The 20,789-nt window shown below is 41.6% G+C and overlaps 1 protein-coding gene across 3 annotated transcripts; it reads right to left on the bottom strand.

Moving 5' to 3' along the window:
* Positions 1-4,986: 4,986 nt before the first annotated feature.
* rasal3 (RAS protein activator like 3) lies at positions 4,987-20,134 on the bottom strand. Of its 3 annotated transcripts, none has more exons than XM_078265782.1 (19): positions 18,997-20,134; positions 14,829-14,959; positions 14,633-14,711; positions 13,482-13,549; positions 13,290-13,375; positions 12,513-12,642; positions 12,280-12,378; positions 11,522-12,196; positions 11,262-11,406; positions 11,020-11,164; positions 10,682-10,918; positions 10,387-10,588; positions 9,794-9,885; positions 9,585-9,698; positions 8,220-8,406; positions 7,868-7,978; positions 6,755-6,945; positions 5,816-5,900; positions 4,987-5,353 (listed from the first exon to the last, which is right to left on the bottom strand). In XM_078265782.1, exons 1-19 carry the CDS (start codon positions 19,634-19,636, stop codon positions 5,243-5,245), a joined length of 3,528 nt encoding a protein of 1,175 aa, XP_078121908.1. In that variant the 5' UTR covers positions 19,637-20,134; the 3' UTR covers positions 4,987-5,242. The 3 variants fall into 3 exon arrangements, with proteins under 3 accessions (XP_078121908.1, XP_078121916.1, XP_078121925.1); XM_078265790.1 differs by having other exon boundaries at positions 14,829-14,956; positions 18,997-20,133; XM_078265799.1 differs by lacking the exons at positions 14,633-14,711; positions 14,829-14,959; positions 18,997-20,134 and adding an exon at positions 14,133-14,402.
* Between the last annotated feature and the right edge of the window lie 655 nt (positions 20,135-20,789).

The raw sequence follows: 20,789 nt of genomic DNA, 5'->3' as shown, positions 1-20,789 counted from the left end.
ACCCAATTATACTTATCAATCAAGTCAGACGAAACCAGTCAGTTAGCCAAACTTCAAGTATGCATTAGAGATATCAAATCATGGATGACCTACAATTTCCTGATGTTAAACTCAAACAAAACTGAAGTTATTGTGCTGGGCCCTAAACACCTCCGAACATCATTATCCCAAGATATAATTACTCTAGATGGCATTGCCATCTGTGTGTATTCGTGTCACAGAAATGCTTGTTACTAACATAGCTCCGGGGAGCTTATTCCCCGGAGTCCTTATGTTCTTTTTCCGCCCAGCGTCATCATCTTGGATCATGATGGCACCTACATCATGGTGGCAGCTGTCGCCGTGGGCATGCCCTACGCCCTGCTGTACCCTATTACACCCTGCTACGCACTGCAATGCCCGGCTTCGACTTGCTATGTCCAGCCAACGCCCTGCCACGCCCTGTTACGCCCTGCTGTGCTCTACGACACCATGAGCTATTATAACTATTACAATATCTTTATTGTGACTATTATTGCCATTGTTCATCATACCCCCAACCGGCACCGTCAGACACCGCCTACCAAGAGCCTGGGTCTGTCCGAGGTTTCTTCCTAAAGGAGAGTTTTTCCTTGCCACTGTCGCACTTCATGCATGCTCTTGGGGGAATCACTGGAATTGTTGGGTCCTTGTAAATTATAGAGCGTGGTCTAGACCGACTATCTGTAAAGTGTCCTGAGATAATTCCTGTTATGATTTGACACTATAAATGAAATTGAATTGAATTAAATTGAATAGTCTAACTAGCTGTCTGGATTTACCCTGCAGAGATCTGAGGAGCAGTTAACCATAGTCCTCAGAAATCCACCGGAGTTTAGAATGCCAACACAAATAAAGAGGAAGGAAACGGCCATCCTGCCGAAAAAGAGTGACATCCGGCAGAATTTCCGGCGGCAACGGAGCTATCCCGGAAGTGGAACGTCGTGGATATAGACTAGACCCTAAGTGATGTGGACACCAAGATACTTGAAGCTATCCGCACTCTCCACTGAGGACCCGTTGATGTTACTTTCCTGCTTCTTTCCAAAATCCACTATCTTTAGTCTTGCTAACATTCATGAGTGGGTTGTACTTCTTTCAGATAGACCTCTTCATTGTTGTCTGTGATCAGGCAGGAGATGCTCTTGTTTGTCTATGTAGTGGGGATTGTAGGTGAAGTTCATCTTTCCTACTTTTTCCACTTTTTTGCACCTGTGTTTTCGTTGGTCTTTACATTTGAACATCTTGACTGGCAGGTTAACAGAATCATCAGGAGGAGTGTCTTGTGGTTGTATGTTACCATCTTGTCCAAAAAATATTATAAAAAATAAGTAAAATAGCATACACTTAGCATAAATTGTTCACAGAGCTGACAAAAAGCTGCTGGACAGAGCCGCACCATTCTAAAACAAGTCCTTCACGTCACAAATTCTCAGGGAAATATAAGTAAATTTCCATATTTAGTATAATTTAAATACAGGAATTTAATGTAATTTAATTCATACATGTGTATGATGTAGGGTCTAAGACGGTCCAAAAACATTAGTAAACATGAACAGCTCTCTACCAAATCCAAAAACTAGAATGCTTAAATGCAAATTTGTGATGTTGTGTGTGGCGGTCAGTATGAAGTTAGCAGTAACATTATAGCTGTGAATGTAGCAGTGCAGTGTGTGTGTGTATGTGTCAGTGAATAAATGCTACAACGCCTCAAGACCCAAGCCAAGTTCCTGATGTCTTGCTGCCACCTGCTGATTAAAGTGAAGTGGGTTAGCCACTCAGAGAGCAACATCTTCGGCTAAGGCTCACTTAAGGTGCGCTGACCTTTAACAGTGCTGCTGCCATTTTTTGCAGTTATTTTGAATTCAGGACAGGGTCTATGCCATTCTAAGTTAGGATTCCTAACTTGAGAAATCCCTAAGTTAGGACGGTTCTGTAATAGCTAAATTCCTATCCTAAGATAAGATAGTAGTTTTTCCTAAATGCAGTCAGGAAACATGTTTCTGTAATACCAAAAAATCTTAATGTCATCCTAAACTGAGATAAGATAGGACTTCAGAATTAGGATGTTTTTGTAATGAGGCCCTTGGTTTCCGGCTTTGAGAGAGAGTAGCTCAAGCATGTTCACAAATATTGAATGAACAGTCCTAGGCCATGGAAATAACATATTGGAATTTATTTAGGTGGTGTTCCCCTTTAAGGCCTCTATCCTTTTAGTTTACAATGTACTTACTACAACTAATTACCACATGGTGAACCGGGTTGGTGATCCAGTATCGATTATAGTATTGGATTGCAATACTATTGGATGCAAGAATGTGTAAGCAGCATTTTTATGTTGTAGGGGATGGGGGTAACTACTTGGGTAGTTTAATTTATGTCAGTGAATCATATTTCATAAGCTGATTATGTGTCTTCATGTAAAATTTGCAAAAAATAATAGCAGCCAAATAATTATAGTGAAGTATAAAGTGCATTTCCCCCATAAATGTAGTCGAGTAGAAGTATAAAGCAGTTAATGATAATTCTCAATTAAAGTATACTACGAGTGGGACCTCGTCACCCAGTCCAGTGTGCGCCCTGTGTAGGCTGAGTCTTGGCAGTGGCCCGGGTTCGAATCTGCCCTGGGACCCTTTGCTGCATGTCATCCCCGCTTTCTCTCCCCTCTTTCCTGTCTATTCACTATCTTATAAAGTAAAAAGCCCAAAAAATAATCTTTAAAAAAAGTATGCTACAAGTACCTCAAAACTATAGGCCTACTTAGCTGGGTAGATATACTTAGGCTAAATTTACATTGCTGTGTTTTGGTTTAATAACGAATATCTTTTGCTACGTTTACACCTCACATTCACACTGCTCTGGCGTTCCAGAGCCCCTAAACTGGAGAAATTTAAAGGTGCCCTGCCACACAAAACCGTTTTTACTTGTATTTTTTGAAATATGTTAGGTCCATATGTGTTTGTGTTATGTCGTGAATGTGAAAATGAACTGCTACCTCCTCTGTCAGCTCTAGCCACTGAAAAGAAATAAGCAGAGAAATCAGGCCAATTACAAAAGCTGGTCAGTCTGACATCATGTTGCCTGAGCCAGGTTCTCATTGGCTAGCAGTTAGCCAATCAGAGTCAAGCAGCTTAGCTCGTTGAATATTAATGATAACTGGCACAAATCGAGCTGAGTCTTCCTGCAGGCTTTCTGTACCACGCTAGAATGGCTTGAAAACAAGGTAACCAAGGCATTTTTTCCACAAAAAATGTTACAGAGTCCATGGTAGAACATCAGACATTACCACAAAGTAATGAAATACATGTGGCAGGGCACCTTTAAAAACACTTTTTTCACGTTTTGGTTTGGAATCTGCAGTGTTGTGTTTCAGTCTCACCGGCCGCAAACAGAGACCTTCAGCAACACCGACACTCACGCCAATGTTTCGCCGACTGATTGGGTCATGACGTCTCGTTCTCTGAGACAGGGCTACTGACGTTTCCAGGACAACTACCAGCAACGGGCTTACCCCGACACGCGCATGCCCAGTATACGAGAATGTTGGTGAGATATGCGGTTTGGCCGCGTTAGTTTAAACGGAGATCAGTTCTTCTACTGGAGTTAAAAACCCCAGGATCGTGGCGGGGTTGGTTCAGTGGTAGAGCAGGCGCACATATACTGAGAGGTTTATGCCTCGACGCAGAGGTCCAGGGTTCGAATCCGACCTGTGACAAATTTCCTGCATGTGTTCCCCCCTTTCTCACCTAGTTGTCCTGTCAAAAATTAAAGGCGGAAATAGGGCTGGGCGATAGGGAGAAAATCAGATATCACAATATTTTTGACCGAATACCTCGATATCGATATTGCGCCGATATTCTAGGATTAACAATTGATGCTTTAACAAAATATCGTCATACTTAGATTTTAGATAAATAATCATCAGTAATGTGGACATAATGTCTAAGTGGGGAAAAGGCAATAATAGAACAGCTAGAACAGTCTGGTAAGTTCAGAAAAGTACATCACTTTTTACTGTAATGCAGCCTTTAAAGTGCCCATATTATGAAAAAAACACTTTTTCTGGGATTTGGGGTGTTCTTTTGTGTCTCTGGTGCTTCCACACGCATACAAACTTTGAAAAAAATCCATCCATGCTGTTTTGAGTGAGATACGGTTTCTGAATGTGTCCTGCCTTCAGTCTCCGGGTGAGCTGTTCAAAATCGGCACGGCTTGTGATGTCACATCCACAACTGTTAGCTCGTAGCATTAGCGTTAGCATGCTAACGCTAGCATGCTACCTCATTCGCAATAGCAAAGCACTGCTACAACACACACAAGTTCACCATAATCTACAAAAGAACTACTTACATGTGCACCCTTATTTAGAAGTCTCCCAGTTAATCCTGCCTTGTAACTGACTGAAGTTGTAGAAACAGCCTTTCTTTTACTGTCTATGAAGCTAGCTAGCTGACATGATGTACATCTGAGCTACTGCGCATGTATGCGAGTGCAATCAAAGATAGTACAGAAGAAGAAGAAGAAAAGAGGTCTCACTCTGTAGCTAAAACAGAGACCATGTGAAAAGAGGATCTGCAGCAGTGAGAGAGAGCTGTGCAGTACAACAAAAATATGGTGTTTTTTGAAAATTAAATCATGTAAACCTATTCTGGTACAACCTTAAAACACAATTATGAACCTGAAAATGAGCATAATATGGGCACTTTAAAACCAGGAAAAGACAAACTTTATGTCATATCACGATATTACGATATCCAAAATCTAAGACGATATCTAGTCTCATATCACGATATCGAAATAATATTGATATATCGCCCAGCCCTAGGTGGAAAAGAAAAACATGAGGATCGCTTTTGGCTCAAAACTCCGATAAAAAACAAAACGTAGCAATGTAAACGTAGCCTTAGTAATGTTCCACCACTGTTGCACTAAGAATGACCCACTGCAGAATGTACTGAGAGAAACACCTTTGGTTGTAGTTCTTTTATTTACCAGGTTTACAACTCAAAACACATCTGTAGCTAAGATACAGTAAAAATTCCTGTAGGTTTTTCTTTTCACCTCAGTCACCCACTCACTTTTATTCTAATCATATTTATAAAATGAAATTACACCTGATCAACAAAACCATAACTGTGACTTCAGGCAGTGGCTTCCACATGAACTCTACGTCTGTATTTACACAAACTTGTAGCGCAGCTCTAAATCTTTTTGCTGTCACAGTTCAGATGCTGTTGATGTGTGACTTTTCAGGATGCTGCATGTTGTTTTGGCCACTGTTGTTGGCCTCACTGAGCTGGTGGAAGTCCTTCAGCAGGTCTGCAAACTGCTCCTCCTGTGAGCACGTAGAAAAGAGCCATCCATATGTTTTCATCTGCTCGTTCATGTATGCAATTCAACTGCTGTATACTGTCAATGAAGGGGTTTCTCTCACAGTAACTCCATAGTAATGGCCTTAGTATTATGGAAAGGATGCAATACATGGGAACTGATAACAACATCACATCATAGTTAACTCCAACATTAGGTTAAGTTTATTATCTATTCAACCACAGGTGAGGTGAAACCTTAAAAATGGCACCAAACACACTCTCAAATTAATTTAATTTGGATTTTAGGACTCCAAATTAACATTACATCACACAAATAGTTCAAATATGTAGGTATACAACTAAATACAAGTTAATGTATTAAGAATGCTTTTCACCTAAAGCTGCATAAATGAACCAGTCAATTGTGATATGTAAGGTGAACTATTCTTTTTAACAAAGCTTGGTCATTTTTCTGTCTTTCTTACCAGTACGTTCATTCGCTCCGCTGCTGCAATGGCAACACTTAGCTTCCTCTCATCTTCCTCCCTCTCCTCCTCGATCACACCCAGCCTGTGAGAGACACCAATAAAAAGACAGAGAATATTTGGTTAACCCTGAAGTTAGCTGGAGCGAACGTAGCCCTGGTGTGTTTTATGTGGAGTGACCGCGTCAGACTCTCTTTATGTACAGTCTATGGTCGGACTCCGTTTAAAACAATAGCCATTTTAAATGCTTGTCAGCAAATGCTCATATGGCCCTGTGTGCTCTGATTCATTTGGCATGCAGTTTACACAGCAGTCATAATCTTCTAATCTTCATCTTTTAATGAAAACTCAACTCCTTGCTGTTCTGGAAGAAGGAAATAACGACAGTAACAGGTGAACTAGCTTTGCAGGTGAGTTTTCTTTAAGTGCTGTGGATAGAGACTTTAAAGTAGTAAGACACTTTATTTATTTAGGTGTTAAACATTTAGAACAAATAAAAAATTCTGTGATTAATCACGACTTAACTATGGACAATCATGCAATTAATCACGATTAAATATTTTAATTGATTGACAGCCCTAAGATAGATAGATAGATAGATAGATAGATAGATAGATAGATAGATAGATAGATAGATAGATAGATAGTAGCTTTTTATTGTTAGACTCAAGGTCCATTTAAAAACATACAATACAATTAAAAAAGGGCCGACACAAATAAAAGAATACAGCTATACCAGTCTTACCACATAGGTGACTGGTATCGCACAGCACTGATCCTAGGATCAGACAGTTGTAAAAGGACGGAGTCATAGTTACAATAACTATATATATATATATATATATATATATATATATATATATACATATACACAATATAACAGAATACATTTGCTGACATTTAGAACATGCACATTACTGTTTAGCTCTACTATCATACCTGAAGGTGGCGCTGGCGAGCTGCTCTTCTCGCACAGTCAGCTCATCCTGGAGCTTGGCCACCTCAGCCTGCAGCATTGCATTCTGGTCCTGGCTTTGGATAATAAAGTCCTCCAGGCGCTTTGCCATGTCCAGCTCACGCTCTGTCACCTGCTCTATCCCCAGACGAAGCTCTGACAGCTCCTGAGCATGCTGGGATGTGAATGACAATTTGACATTTTATGATATTCCATTCCATTAGCTATACCTGCTTATCCCTTAGAGCAGGGGGCGGCAACCTTCACTATTAAAAGAGCCATCTTGGGCCATAAAACATTACAAAAATTGGTCTGGAGCCGCAAAACATATTTTGAGCCTTATAATAAAGGTAACAGCCCATTAAGTTTAAATTAGCTAATCAACATTACTAATAGGTCCGAATGAGCATTTGTTAATATGGTGATGTTTGTTGCAAGTTTTATTGCCCTGCCTTTTGACCATTTGAGCCAATTCTTTAAAGTACATTTGCTCTGCTTTCTGCAGTACTTCTGAAATCACTCTCTTTCTCTCATCACAAGCCAGATACCTACAAATGCAGTGTGCTTGTTCTGGAAATGTCGTTTATATTACTTTTTGGGGATTTGGAATCCATAGCTCGTCTATGGAAACTCAATACCACTCTGCAAAAATTGAGGAGAAAGCACAGTGGCCGTAGACATACAGTACGTAGGCTATGATGCACAGTTTAGTTGACTGAAATGTTTTATAGCCTAAATGAAGAATGTAAGAGTCACTTTAGGCTTACAGCAATAATAAATGAAAACTAAAATGTTTTCAGTGTTATTCATTTCCGTATAATTATTTGTCACTGGAGACTCCCCTGCCTTAGAGGGTCACAGGGGCTAGAGCCGATCCCAGCTGACATTGGTCCCTGGACAGTTCACCAGTCAATCATAGTGCTGACAAATTAGAGACGGACAACCATTCATGCTCACATTCACACAGAAAGGCCACACCAGTTGCCCCCAGGCCTGCAGCTTCCCCACCCTGTGCATTTTATGAAATGTAGGAATGAAATCTTACATACACAGCCAGAATTATGACACTTTAGTGGGGAAGCAGGTTTGACACATACCCTATCCAGTAAGTTGAACTGCTCATTCTCAGTCTTCATCTCACTTGACTCCCTGTTGTGGCTGACTTTGAACCATGGAACCAGAGCATGTGGACGTTTGACACTGGCACTCTGAAACAAAAGGAAATATAGTCTAATGAATTCCTTCCAATTAACCACACAAAGTCATACTATCTCTGTGTTAACATACAAGTCAACAAATGTCTATTACTATTGAATAAGCATGCATTATTTCAAGATGGCCTACTTAAAAAGTATTGACAGTATTAATAGCAATGGCATGAACACATGATCTTCTGAGCTCAGTAGCCAAAACAGCCGAGCTAGACTCACAGTTCCCCTTTTTACTCACAGTATTTGGTAATGAGATAAGAGGTTGGTTGGTCTCCATCTCTTGTTCATTGTCAGCTGTCGGCAGAACTTCAGAACTTATCTGCCTCTTCAAGGTGTGTTTTGCCTGACCAGGACGTCTGTGTGGAGCACTCTGAGTTCTGGTGACTGGCTTCCTCTCTCTCATACTCCTCCGAGTCCTGCCATCCCTGTCGAATGAATGAATAAATGCATGCATGGATGACTGTATTAATTATTAATTAATTAATGAATAAGTCTCGAAGAAAAAAAAAAAAGAGAAAATCCTGCACTCTGCTCTTGCTGCAGCATCACCATTTATTTAACGTTCCGGTCCCTCTGGGCCTTCGTCAAGTGTATTTTAGTATACTTGTGACGAAGGTCCAGAGGAACTGAAAAGTTAGTTTCTTCACAAAATGGTGATGCTGTAGCAAGAGCAGAGTGTGGGATTTTTGCCAAAAAGATCTGGAGCACATAGCTGGAGGTCTAGCATCTAAGTAAGTCTGACCTACCTGCATTGTAGCTACCACAAGCCTAGTCTGGATCAATGGAAACACATTTCCAGGATAATGCCTGACATGTCCCTCACCTTCCGCTTGCTGTTCTCAAACTCTGTTCGCTCCGGGAAACAACAATCTTCGAGCTAGCAAGCTGCACGCTGAAAATAGCAAGTTTTGAAGAAAATTTGGTTTGTGCAACTAGCCAAACCTGCTTGGTTCTTTCAGGGAATGATTGTAAAGATTTAGGAAGAATATTTTTTGCAGCATTTACTCTCTAACTGGGACGTTTTAGGTCCGACTGTTGGGGATTGCTATGGACGTAGTACATGCAGCGATACACTGGTAAGAGCAAATGACGTTTGTATCCAGCTAATTTCAATAGCTCACGTTACTGTATTGTGTGAACAGTTGACTTCATGTAATATTGTATGTGGCGTTTTCTTTTGTTCCACCAAAACAAGTTCCTTCCCCAGACTATTTTGCAGAGCCACCGTCGCTGTGTCCGGAGGTTGACGCGTGTGATTGGTTTAAAGAAATGCAATCCCAGAATGTATGTGTGGTGGAGCCACAGCGCTGTGGAGTATCAGAATCATAATAATTGTATTCGGGGAAATTGTTTAGTTGCAGTTGCTCACAGTCAAATTAAAGGTAAAATAAGAGTAAGAAGAGTAAGGTCTGGCAATGCCAGACTCCCATAAGCCATACAGGATAAGTGGCAGAAATTAAATCAATGAGTGGTTGGATCACTGATACAAAAACTTGAGGGGCAGTCAGAAATCTCCTTCATGGTTATTGACCTAAAAAAAAGCAACATTAGCTAAGCCCAGCAATATTGGGTGGGCCCATTTACAGACATACAACTATCATACCCATCTTGTAGGCCTTTGGAGTCCACAGGAAGCTGCTGGAGGGATGGTTGGTGGGGGCTATACTTTTTCAAGTCTTTAGGAGGAACGTACACTGGCTTGGCTTGTCCCATTTGGCTGCAAGAAGTAGCACGTAACAAAACCAAGTTCAAGTTTATAATACAAGTTACAAGTTGCTGACAAGTCAAATAAGATATAGGCCTTAAACATACCTGCTAATTATGATCCGATGTGCTTCGGGGCCCAGTGACTCTGTTATCTGGTTCAGAATGGAAGGCAGAGGGTGCAGCTTTTCAACTGTGTCCTGAGGGAGAAACAAGCTGCATGTTAGGCCCCATATAGTATATTCTTTAGACATTTGATAATTATCTAGATACCTTATATGGACAAAACAAATGTCATTGAGACAAGCTGTACATGCAGACATCAATCAGGATGTAGTCAACTGTGCCGGACTATAACTAATCTGGCAGATTGAAATAAAAATGTCTAATTACAAACGTCCAAAACCAGCTCTTTCCAAATAGTGTCTGGATACAGATCACATTTTACTCCTCCCCTCCTCATCTAGAGGGTTATAATGATATGGATTATTTCTTAGAGAATTATTAAAAGTATTGAAGCTTTTATTGGTACCCGCAAATTTATTTTTCAATCACTATTATTTTTCTAACACTTGATCAACAGTATAGTACAATCTTTTAGATAAACAGATACTATGCAAATGATTAAGATCAGCAACACAAAATTAGAACATTCTCATGACACAAGACTACCAACTGCACTCATAGGTTTTCTGTCCTACCTGGTCCCTCTGATAGATGATGTCTACCAGAAGGCCATGAAGCACAGCCAAGCGCAGAGGCAGATCTACATAGCCATCGAAGGAAGACATTGGAATTTCTGTGTCTCCATTTGACACTGTTTGTAGAAACCCCCTCATTCCATCCCAGTGCTGCTGCAGGAATTCATTCATAAAGAGCATGTACTCCTCCTTCTCTCCAAACCTGAATCACAACAAAATTTCATTGACCACTTCGGGTAAACTAAGAAGAATTTTTATTGTCATTGAATTTTGTAACACATAAGTAGCCACTCACAGTGTGAAGTTGGCCAGATTCTGGATGACTTTGGCAGTTAAGGTGAGGGTACGCAGGGTGTTTGGCTCTGGATAAGGCTGTGTCAGACCAAAAAGAGAAGGACTGAGGATAGCAGGACATAAGAATCGAAGGAAGAGGGAAGCAGAGATGAGACGCTGGCCAATCTCTGGTCTGCTCTGGTCTTCACACAGTTCCACCCAGCTGGAGAAGATCTTGTTTAACTCTTCAGGAAAGGGTCTTTAGGCAAGAAACATATCAAGCATCAGCTTTGTGAATTGAACGGACGCTACTACTGGCCTGAACATTTACTATTTGTTATTTCATGTCTCCGCTCTCACCCATTGGTTGCAATAATCTTTTGCACCACCTCTTCACAGGCTTCCATCAAGTGCTTTTGGTTGATTGACAATTCAGAGGCATGGCATTTACGAGGGTCAACTTCATAGTTCTCCACCGATGCGTAAAGTCGGTTGATAAAGTCTCCTGCGGTAAAAAAGAAAGCACAGAGTTCGGTGAAAACAAGCAAAGCACCAACCAATACCAATTACAAGAAGCCACCTTTACCACTGAGCTACCTTACCTAGTGTGGCAATGAGGTACTTCTGGCCAACCAGCTTCATATATTCATCTATGGCTTTAGTGGCCAATGTGTTCTCTCTGAAGATCATTGCTTCCTTCTCTCCAAGACGCTCCACCTCTGCACTGCCAAGATCAAGGAGGAACTCCTGAAGCATACACATTTAGATAAGAAAACATATGTCTGATTATTCATTTTTGTTGTATTTTTAAAAATCTGATTGTGATGCAGTTAGCTTATATGCGTTTTCTTTTAGACTCCACCTTGGCTTTGCCAATGCTCTGCAGTACGTGGACCAGAGCTCCTGCCAGCTCTTCCTTCTGCTTCACATTTAGAAGTGGTTCCAGGTTTCTGCACATTTCCACATAATCCACCGTCACATACTCGGCAAACTCCTTGTATTTCTCCATGGGCAGCACTTTCAAATTCTGAGAACGGGCCTTGATGCGGAGTGAAGCCTGTGGCCCCAGCAGTTCTTTGTTCCCCGCTGTGCCTGAGGCCTTGTATGGCGTAATGGGAAACCACTTCTCCTGATAGGTCCTCCCTCGGATCTCAGCTAAAGGTATGACCACACTGCCCAGTGGGTGCAGGCTGACTTCGTCTCGGGAGTGGCGCTTTTTCTTGGGGTCTTCTTCGCGGAAGAGGTGCAGAGTGATTTGGGAGACACAAGGCAAGTTGTCTAGCTCAAAGAATTCCCCCCAGAATAACTGACACCCTCCGGCCGCACCGCCACTGGCCCCCGGACCTCCTGAAGACGAAGTGGAGTTGTCCCCTGCCAGACTGGAGCGGTTAGGCAGCTTGCCAACAGCTCGGCTGCTGGTGCGGGCGAACAGGGTCCCGTCCAGGTGTAACTCGCAGTAATAACTCCGTTTGGGTGGCAGATCCTTCGCTTCATTTACCCACAGACTCAAGGAGTTCTCTGTACGCTCGATGTTATCCTGTGAACAATGATTCGTTTAGTTGTTTTTTTAGGATTTTGATTTTGCATGACATTTTTTGGAACAAATGGCTAATGGCTTACCTTGTTGGGCTGGGCAGCCCTTCTCAGGTCTTCAATCCAACGATCACGTTCTGCAGCTGAGGAGCAGCCAAAGCAGTGGGTGTTCTCAGAGTTTATCACCTGTAAGCACATTGAAACCAACAGGACCATGTTAGCCTTACTGGACTAGAAAGTTTATTTTTTTCAAAAGAATGGAGGGCACTGTAGGAAGTTCCTTGAGGAGCCTGAAGGAGTATCATCGACAGAATTCACACCTCAAAGCAGTACTTCTCCCCCAAAATGGAGCTGTGGACCGGCCTGATGACAGTGCTGGTGTCTGCACTCAGATCTAGACTCTCCACTGCACTGACTGGAATGGACACTGACTCCCGGGAACCATAGTGCCTTAGAAATAATCAGAGTAGAAAAAGCCAGTCAAAATGGTAAAAATGTCAAATGTAAAAATACCAATTAAATATACCATGAATTGTCAAGGGTAGTAAAATTCACTTTCACCCTATACTACCCATTGTTACACCTGTGGGACTCTAGCTCTATGTAGAACTTTCACAGGTTACATGAATATATGTGTGATATATGTATTGATAGATTAGAATCTCGTCTTTCTTGTCATTGTGGTAAGTTTAAAAAAAAAAGTGATCTTGTAGAGATCACATCTATCACCATGACATTTTGTACAGACCTTCATGGTCCCCAGAGGTTGTAGCTGGTAACATGATACCTGCTAAACATCAGCATGTTATCATTGTCATTGTGAGCATGTTAGCACGCTGAAGTTAGCATTTAGCTCAGCCTCACAGAGACGCCAGTGTGTCTGTAGACTGTTGTTATACATTTGCGCTCCCCCCCCCCCCCGAACCCAATATTAATGTAAACAACAATAAATCAAAACTTTATGTCTGCACTTAAACCTCATAGTCAAGGTTTCATGATGTTCTGGATTACAGAGCACAACACAAACAAAACAATGTTTGGATGTTCAAGTGGTTAGCCCCGAATGTTTACAACGTGTGGCTCCGTCCCTGCTTTACCTGCTTCCTTTGTTTAGTCCTAGAGGGTTCAGTTGGGTGTTGCTATTCCTCTTGGCCCTGTTCTCGAGACGTCGCTTGATCAGTGCCTTAGGGCGACAAAGGCAAGCACGATGCCATCAGAACAATTATGTAAAACATCAACAAGAAATGCAGGGGTAGCAGAAAGAATGTTATCTCTGATGTCTTACTCACCCTTACACCGCCATCTTGGTTCTTTGGTCGAGGGCCACTTGATGACCCCACATGGTCAGGACTACATTCTAAGTATCGGGAAGAAATTAACACACATTTCATTTTTATATATTCATTTTATTGGCTTTTTTATATTCTCTGTATCATGTTTTAGTTTAGCCAAAGGCAACTATACACAGAAATATATTTTCTTTCCATTTAGGGTTTGTAGTCAATACTTTGAATCTGAATAATTTGTTTCCAGGACTCAATTTTACAAACCAAATCTTTGATTGGAACTCTTTTAGGTTCAAACCCTTTTTTCAAAATTCAGTGTCGTTACCACCAACTCTCAAAACAATAGTCAAAGCGGTAGTATTAGCAAATACTTTTAGATTAGGCCACACAGGATGTGGTATTCAACTGGAGCTGCAACTATCGAAGTAACGTTTACTATTAGTTTTGAATTCACAAGCAGACATTCTTCTTATTGAAACCCAATCAAAGCTTTGCAGAGGATGAAATTTCAAAATCACATTCCTGCATGATTTGCCCTGATTTTTCTCTTCAGTGTATTTTTTAACCCTTCAATTATAGGGTAAAGATCAAAGATGTGAATAAAGAACAACGTAGAGTACTGTCAGACACATTTTCCGTTCTATTTTAGCTTACCGAAGGCCCCGCCACAAACAATCCAGCGTCTAAATCCCATCATTTAGTCCAAAGGTGTGCCACAGTCTTGTTACTTAGACGTCTGCCCCTTTAACATTGCCTTTGTCTCCTCATTAACATATGTTGATGGTGACAATGCGCCAACCAGTCAAAAGTATTACAGGATCAGTCACTTCCACACTGCAGCTTCTTCTAAGCAAAAATGCCAGAGTTGAATGGAAGCAGATACTGGCTATGCCCTCTCTCTCACTACAAGTTTTCATTGGACTGCTACAACACCCAGGCGAGATGCTATCTTCGCCAAAAAAAGTAGAGGAAGTAATTTGACAGTCATTCGCACGCATAAACATTCAGCTATTTCCTCTGTGACTGTCTGCAGAATCATACTGTGTTGCTGTGATGTCAGTAGCAGCTGGTCATACATATTACTTACTCATTTAAAATACAGGAATCTGTTCTTTATTTTGCCAAATGTATACGTGTGTAGGTGATGTATTAACCTGAGTCGATATCTACGAGGTTCTGCATGCTGAGGTTGGACAGGCAGCTGCTGACACGGTTTCGGGTCCACATCGTTGGCTGAGGAAGACACACACACACACACACACACCTTTCTGTTTTACATTTTTCACATATGTAATGACTTTTGGTGAACCATGGGGAGTTGGTGAGTGGCTTGTATGTGTGTGCTGGCACCTCTTCCTCTGGAGAAATGAGAATTTGTCCATCTTCAAGCACACATTTGCTAATGTCCCATAAGGGCACCTCCTGAGGCGGGGCCCATTGTAGTCTTGGGAGTTCAGTGGGTACATCCTCACCCACATCTGCTATACAAACAGACGTGCACAAACACACACACACGCACACACACACACACACACACACACACACACACACACACACACACACACACACACACATTGATATTCATCACTACGCAGCTTACAGAGAATTGACACAAGTTGCAAGCGGTCTATCCCCACCATACAATCCATAATCCAACCAAATAAATAACACATTTCTCACACTGTGGATAACCAACTATACCGTACAATGAAATGTGAATATGGCCGGAATTGCAGGCACACGCAGTTTGTTTATTATTTTAGGTAATTATGGCACTTATCTCCCACAGCACTTGGTCACTCCCGTTTGTGGAGTTGCTGGGTTTACTGATGCTATCGTTGTCTGCGCACATCCTGAAGTTCCTCAGTAGTTGTTTCTCGATATACCCTTCAAAACGTATTTGCATCATGGTACTTTAAATGTTCCCATAAGCTTAAAGGGTGTGATGTTTTAAGTGTTTTGCTTAAGTACAATAATGAATAGATTGATAACAGTTAGGTGAATGCCAGTAGCAATAAAAAATAAATGCTATGATCAATGCAAGTGTTTCTAGTAAAGAAGAAGATATATAGGATAGATAATAAACTATTGCAACAATAAAACATCCGTAAAATGATGGATGAGGAATATTTATGGAATATAATTAATGAGATTTTCTCCAGATGAAATCTCTTGTACACTTGGATAATTGTTGCTCAGTCTGTGTGTGTTGCCATGGTTTCTTCCACTTTCTGTGGTCATAGTCAGCCGAGGCCCAAATATGTATTTAGTATTTGTTGTGAACTTTGGCTCAAACAATGTCTCTGATGTTATCCCAAAGTTGGCTGAGGTTCCTGATGCTTTATTTTCACCGTAAATGTAGTGATAGGCAACAGTAGGGCAACTAGTTTAAATATGGCTGTAGAGTTTAATAAATCTAGTAAAGAACACCTAATCCTACCCTTAATTAATGTATTTTTTTCTTTGTACATTATTGAAATGTGAGTTGGGAGTTGGGTGCCTGTGTTACTCTAGCTTTGAGTTCCTTCTCAGCAGAGCGGAAGTTTCCTGTGACAGTGGTTTGTAAATTTCGGTAAGTATCAGTATTAGTTTGCTGCTCTTCAGTTACAGCTACGTTACATTTCTGGGCCATCGCTCAACTGTTTGAACCTTTTCTGGAAAGCGATGGTTTGGTCTTTGTCATGTTCACCTTGAGGGTCTGACAGCACTGATAAAGAAAGTCTGGGTTCAGCAGGGTTTACATATTTGAAAAGGGTACGCTAGGATTACAGCCTTGTTTAACCCCTCTACTCTTGCTTCACACATTTACACAGAACACTGTGTCTTTACCAGGGGCGTAGCCGTGACTTCAGAAATGAGAGGGACAGATTGTTCAGGAGGATGATTTCTATTTAAAAAGATCCTCCCCCATTTGTCTTGGCATTCCATTTTTGATTGATGAAAACTAGGGATAGACCAATTATCGGCCTTGGCCAATTATCAGGGCGTTTTTTTGGCAGTTTGCAGATTATCTGTCTCTGCGTTTTATTTGCCTGATAACGATAAAGTTAATGAATTTAAAAGTGCGCTACTTTGGCTCGGCTACAGCTTTGTGTCTGTACCTCTGCTTCGGTTTCACTCACCACTGAGTCTGACTTAATGTCCTGCCCACAACACTATCTGACGCTTTTACTGGGTATTATGTTTAAAGTTTCTAATGTATTACATAACTGCTTAAAGCATTTAAAGGTCCTATGACATGCTGCTTTTTTGGATGCTTTTATATAGGCCTTAGTGGTCCCCTAATACTGTATCTGAAGTCTCTTTTATATAGGCCTTAGTGGTCCCCTAATACTGTATCTGAAGTCTCTTTTATATAGGCCTTAGTGGTCCGCTAATACTGTATCTGAAGTCTCTTTTATATAGACCTTAGTGGTCCCCTAATACTGTCTCTTTCCCCAAATTCAGCCTTGGTGCAGAATTACAGCCACTAGAGCCAGTCCCACAATGAGCTTTACTTAGGATGTACCATTTCTGTGTCTGTAGCTTTAAATGCTAATGAGGAGGAGAGATTGGAGATTGCTTTACCAACTGCCATGCTTCGCTTGTTTTCAAGCCATGATGTCTCTCTCTTTCTCATGGGTGGGCCAAATTCTCTGGGTGGGCAAAGCAGAGAAAGGGGAGGTAACCTTCTTCCTTATGACATCATAAAGGGAGATTCCAGATCGGCCCATCTGAGCTTACTTTTTCTCAAAGGCAGAGCAGGATACCCAGGGCTCGGTTTACACCTATCGCCATTTCTAGCCACTGGGGGACAATAGGCAGGCTGGGGGAACTCATATTAATGTTAAAAAACCTCATAAAGTGAAATTTTCATGCCATGGGACCTTTAAACAAAGTTTTGTGTTGGAGTTTGTAATAATGATGGTTAAATGAAGCTTCGCGAACCACTGTCTTTATTTTCTGAGCTCACTAGATGGCGCTCTCTGTTCAACAAAGGGTTGAAAACACACTGAATTGCCATTCCTTTAACCTTTTTCTCAGAAAATAAAGACAGTGGTTCGCAAAGCTTTATTTGACCATCACTAGTTTGTAACATTCCAAAATCTTAATTTTGACTTAAAGATTTTCATTTTCACTGCAAATGCAATATTGGTTTGATCAATTGTTAACAATCGGTATTGGTATCGGCCTTGAAAAACCAGTATCAGTCGATCCGTAATGAAAACACAGACATTTCCGTTTTACTGCCGCATCTTCCACGATGGGAGACCTGCTAACATTTTAACTGGCCACACAGAGGCGGAGCATGCCACTGAACCGAATATTTGTATTAAGTTCCTCAATATGCAAAAAGTTAACACATTTTTTCACATTTGAATCCATTACTCACAGGGACGTTGGAAGTATTTTGTGGGAGGGGGTGCCGTCAATATATGTGTGTGGGGTTGTGTGTGTGTGTGTGTGTGTGTGTGTGTGTGTGTGTGTGTGTGTGTGAGAATCATTTTACCAATGATTCACCATTGGTAAAAAAAAATAAAATAAAAAATAAAAATCGATTTTAGGGAAAAGAATCGATTTTAGAAATCATCGCCAAAGAAAATCACGATACATACGATTTTAAGATTTTTTTTCCCACCCCTAAAGTTAATCCTTAAGGTCATCTTATTTTAAGTGTGTCAGCTTTTCTCTTAGGTAATGTTTTATCACTGAGTTTGTCTAATATGGCACAACATGCTGAAATACTCTTAACAGAAACACAGCTGTTTTTATTATATCCCACTGTATACGTCACTGTGAAGAAAGTCACACATACCTCACCTACTGTAAGTGTGTTACTCGGTGATCCTACATGCAGTAGAATCCGGCTTGAACCACATAGGACACGTGTCAACTCAAGGCCCGTGGGCCAAATCTGGCACCTGGCAAGTTTTGATCCGGCCCTGCTTATCAATTAAAGTTCCCAATAAATTTTGGCCTGCCAAGATGTGCGCCAAACCAAAAAGACGAGATCTGTTTTCAAAATGCAATAACGCGACGCTCAAAGCAGAATTTGGCAGATTTGTCGACTTTGAGACTCAGAAATTCCCCCCAAAGCAGAAAGTTTTCATATTCAGGCTGGGAAACAGGTTGTTGTAAAATATGTAAACATTGTTTTGCTTGATTTGCTAAACTGTGATGGCTAAGGAACTTTTTTGCTGACTTTTTTTTAGGGCGTTGTGTCAACCAAACTGTAAATGAGAAAGCTATATGACATGCAATAATACAGTCAAAAATATTTGACTTTCGACATGTCAATAAACTATACATGTTGGCCCTTAATGTTATTCTCGTTTTCCAGTGTGGCCCTTAGTAAATTTGAGTTTGACACCCCTGACCCATTTTACTACGTGAGGATTCCCATTTGACCATCATTTGATGTATTTAACACATCAAGATTCACACTACTGTGCTAATCTCAAACAAAACATTTGAAGACTTGGCAACAAGGTTCATATAGTTGAACTAAACATATATTTTCAGGTTCAGGAAGCATTACCTTGCAGTAATGTTGGGGTGCTGTTCCGACTCTGCAGCCTGGGCCTTTTAAGCTTCTGGGACACAGTCCTCAGGTACTTTTTTAGGAGTGCCCCTCCGCTTCCTCTCTGCGAAGGGTCTGTGGAGGAGACCCCCTGGGTGTCTGCAGCAGTGGACGATGACGCTGCATGAGCTGGGCTGGAAGAGCTGGAGGAAGGAGCCAGGGCTGCAAACAGTGACCCAGGAGGCTCGGACAGGGCCCTTCTGAAGGGGTTCTTTCTGCCGCCTTTATCCGGCTTGGCTGCCTCTCCGCCTTTCCCACTGGGTGAATGTTTGTCACCGGGGTCCTCGCTCAGGGCCTTGCGCCAGTTTTGCATCTTGCTCCATTTGTTAGTGGAGGCCTTCTGAATCTTATCAAGTGTGGATGTGGAAGAAGCTGCTGCTGCCGCTGCCGCTGCCGCTCCTCCCTCCCCGTCTTCTTTCACCTCGTCGAGTGTTCCCTTGGAGCCCGTGTGCCACTTGTACGTGTTGAGGGGGTCGCTGGTCTCAGACGATTGTCCTCGGGTGGGCTCCACAGGGGGTTCCTTTTCCTTCTCTGGTGGACCCTGTTCCTGCACTGGTTGTTGAGCTGCAGGCTCTAAAGCCTTCTCCTCAGTGCCCATTTCAGAAATTTCAGGCGTGACTCAAGTTTCGTCTCTCCTCTCAAGGACGCATCAAACATCCAACAAAATTAGAAATGAAATGCCTTTCAGCGGTTTCCCTTCTGATTTACTGCAATCTTAGAGACTCCTGTTAGAACTAAGGATGACAGTATGTCAGTGTCTTCGCTGGTTCAATCTCTCTTTGCTTCTCTCGTTTCCTGTCTTGCAAAACGTTATCCGGCAATAACATGCGACTAGCTGCTCTGTCTGTCGGTGGCTTTGCTGCAGCACCCCAGCTCCCTCTCACTCACGAGGCGCTTGTTTCCTCATGAAATGTCACTGATATTCATCTATTTACAGTAATCTCATCACTCATTATTTGTTTTCTGTGCTTTATGTTTTCACCTAATACTTCTCTTCTTCCTCACTTCCCGTTCTGCTTTTATGTCTAAGGTTTCCCTCCAAACAAAACAAAACTTTCTCTGGAGTCTTTTTAAACACAGGACTCAGGATGCCTTAAAGAAATCAGCCTTTTATTTGCACAGCAACCATAACTCAAAGAAATGTACACATTTGTAATAGGATGTAGGCGTGCTTCTGCTCCAACATTACCTCACAGGAAACCTGCTTGTCTGTCAGTCATTTAGTCTGTCCCACTGTGGGTATGAGAAATGTGGTTTTACCTCCTGAGTTTGTAAATGATGGAGGATGCAACTCCATTTCTAACCCTTACTCTCCCCCCCCCCCCCCCACCTCCGCCTTCTACTGTACAATTGAATTTGTCAAGATGCTTAAGGGTTCAGAAATCAATAGTTCAATTACACTAACTGGGATTTCTAGGTTCAGAAAAATATACTTGTAGTACTTTCAATGACATAAAAAAATCCAGAGACGACATTTCTCCTGTGTAATGAAATCAACATTGTCAATGATTCTGCTTGTAGAAATACCACCCGTGACTATTATTGATTCCATGATCCATAAAGCAGTCTATAAGTAAACGAGCAGCAGTATCCACTTGTTATCAGATACCTGTGGGTGTGTGGACTGTTGACTGTTAAGATCAGTTTCCTGTCAAAGCGAGACAGCGCTTCCTGCTGAGATCGGCTTGTCAGACTGAAAACCACTTCCTGCGCTCGCGCTCTCTGCTCGTACACACCTGCAGGAGATTCTG

Source organism: Sander vitreus, chromosome 2 (assembly GCF_031162955.1).
Source record: "Sander vitreus isolate 19-12246 chromosome 2, sanVit1, whole genome shotgun sequence".
NCBI lineage: Eukaryota > Metazoa > Chordata > Actinopteri > Perciformes > Percidae > Sander > Sander vitreus.
This window is presented reverse-complemented; position numbering and strand designations above follow the sequence as displayed.

Excerpts from the sequence above, each read along its gene's own strand:
- rasal3 (XM_078265782.1), bottom strand. The coding sequence starts at position 19,636 with ATGGGCACTGAGGAGAAGGCTTTAGAGCCTGCAGCTCAACAACCAGTG. Across the intron at positions 12,197-12,279 it reads GGGCTGCCCAGCCCAACAAG|GATAACATCGAGCGTACAGA; the intron begins GTAAGCCATTAG and ends CATTGTTCACAG. Across the intron at positions 10,919-11,019 it reads AAGATTATTGCAACCAATGG|ACCCTTTCCTGAAGAGTTAA; the intron begins GTGAGAGCGGAG and ends TCTTGCCTAAAG.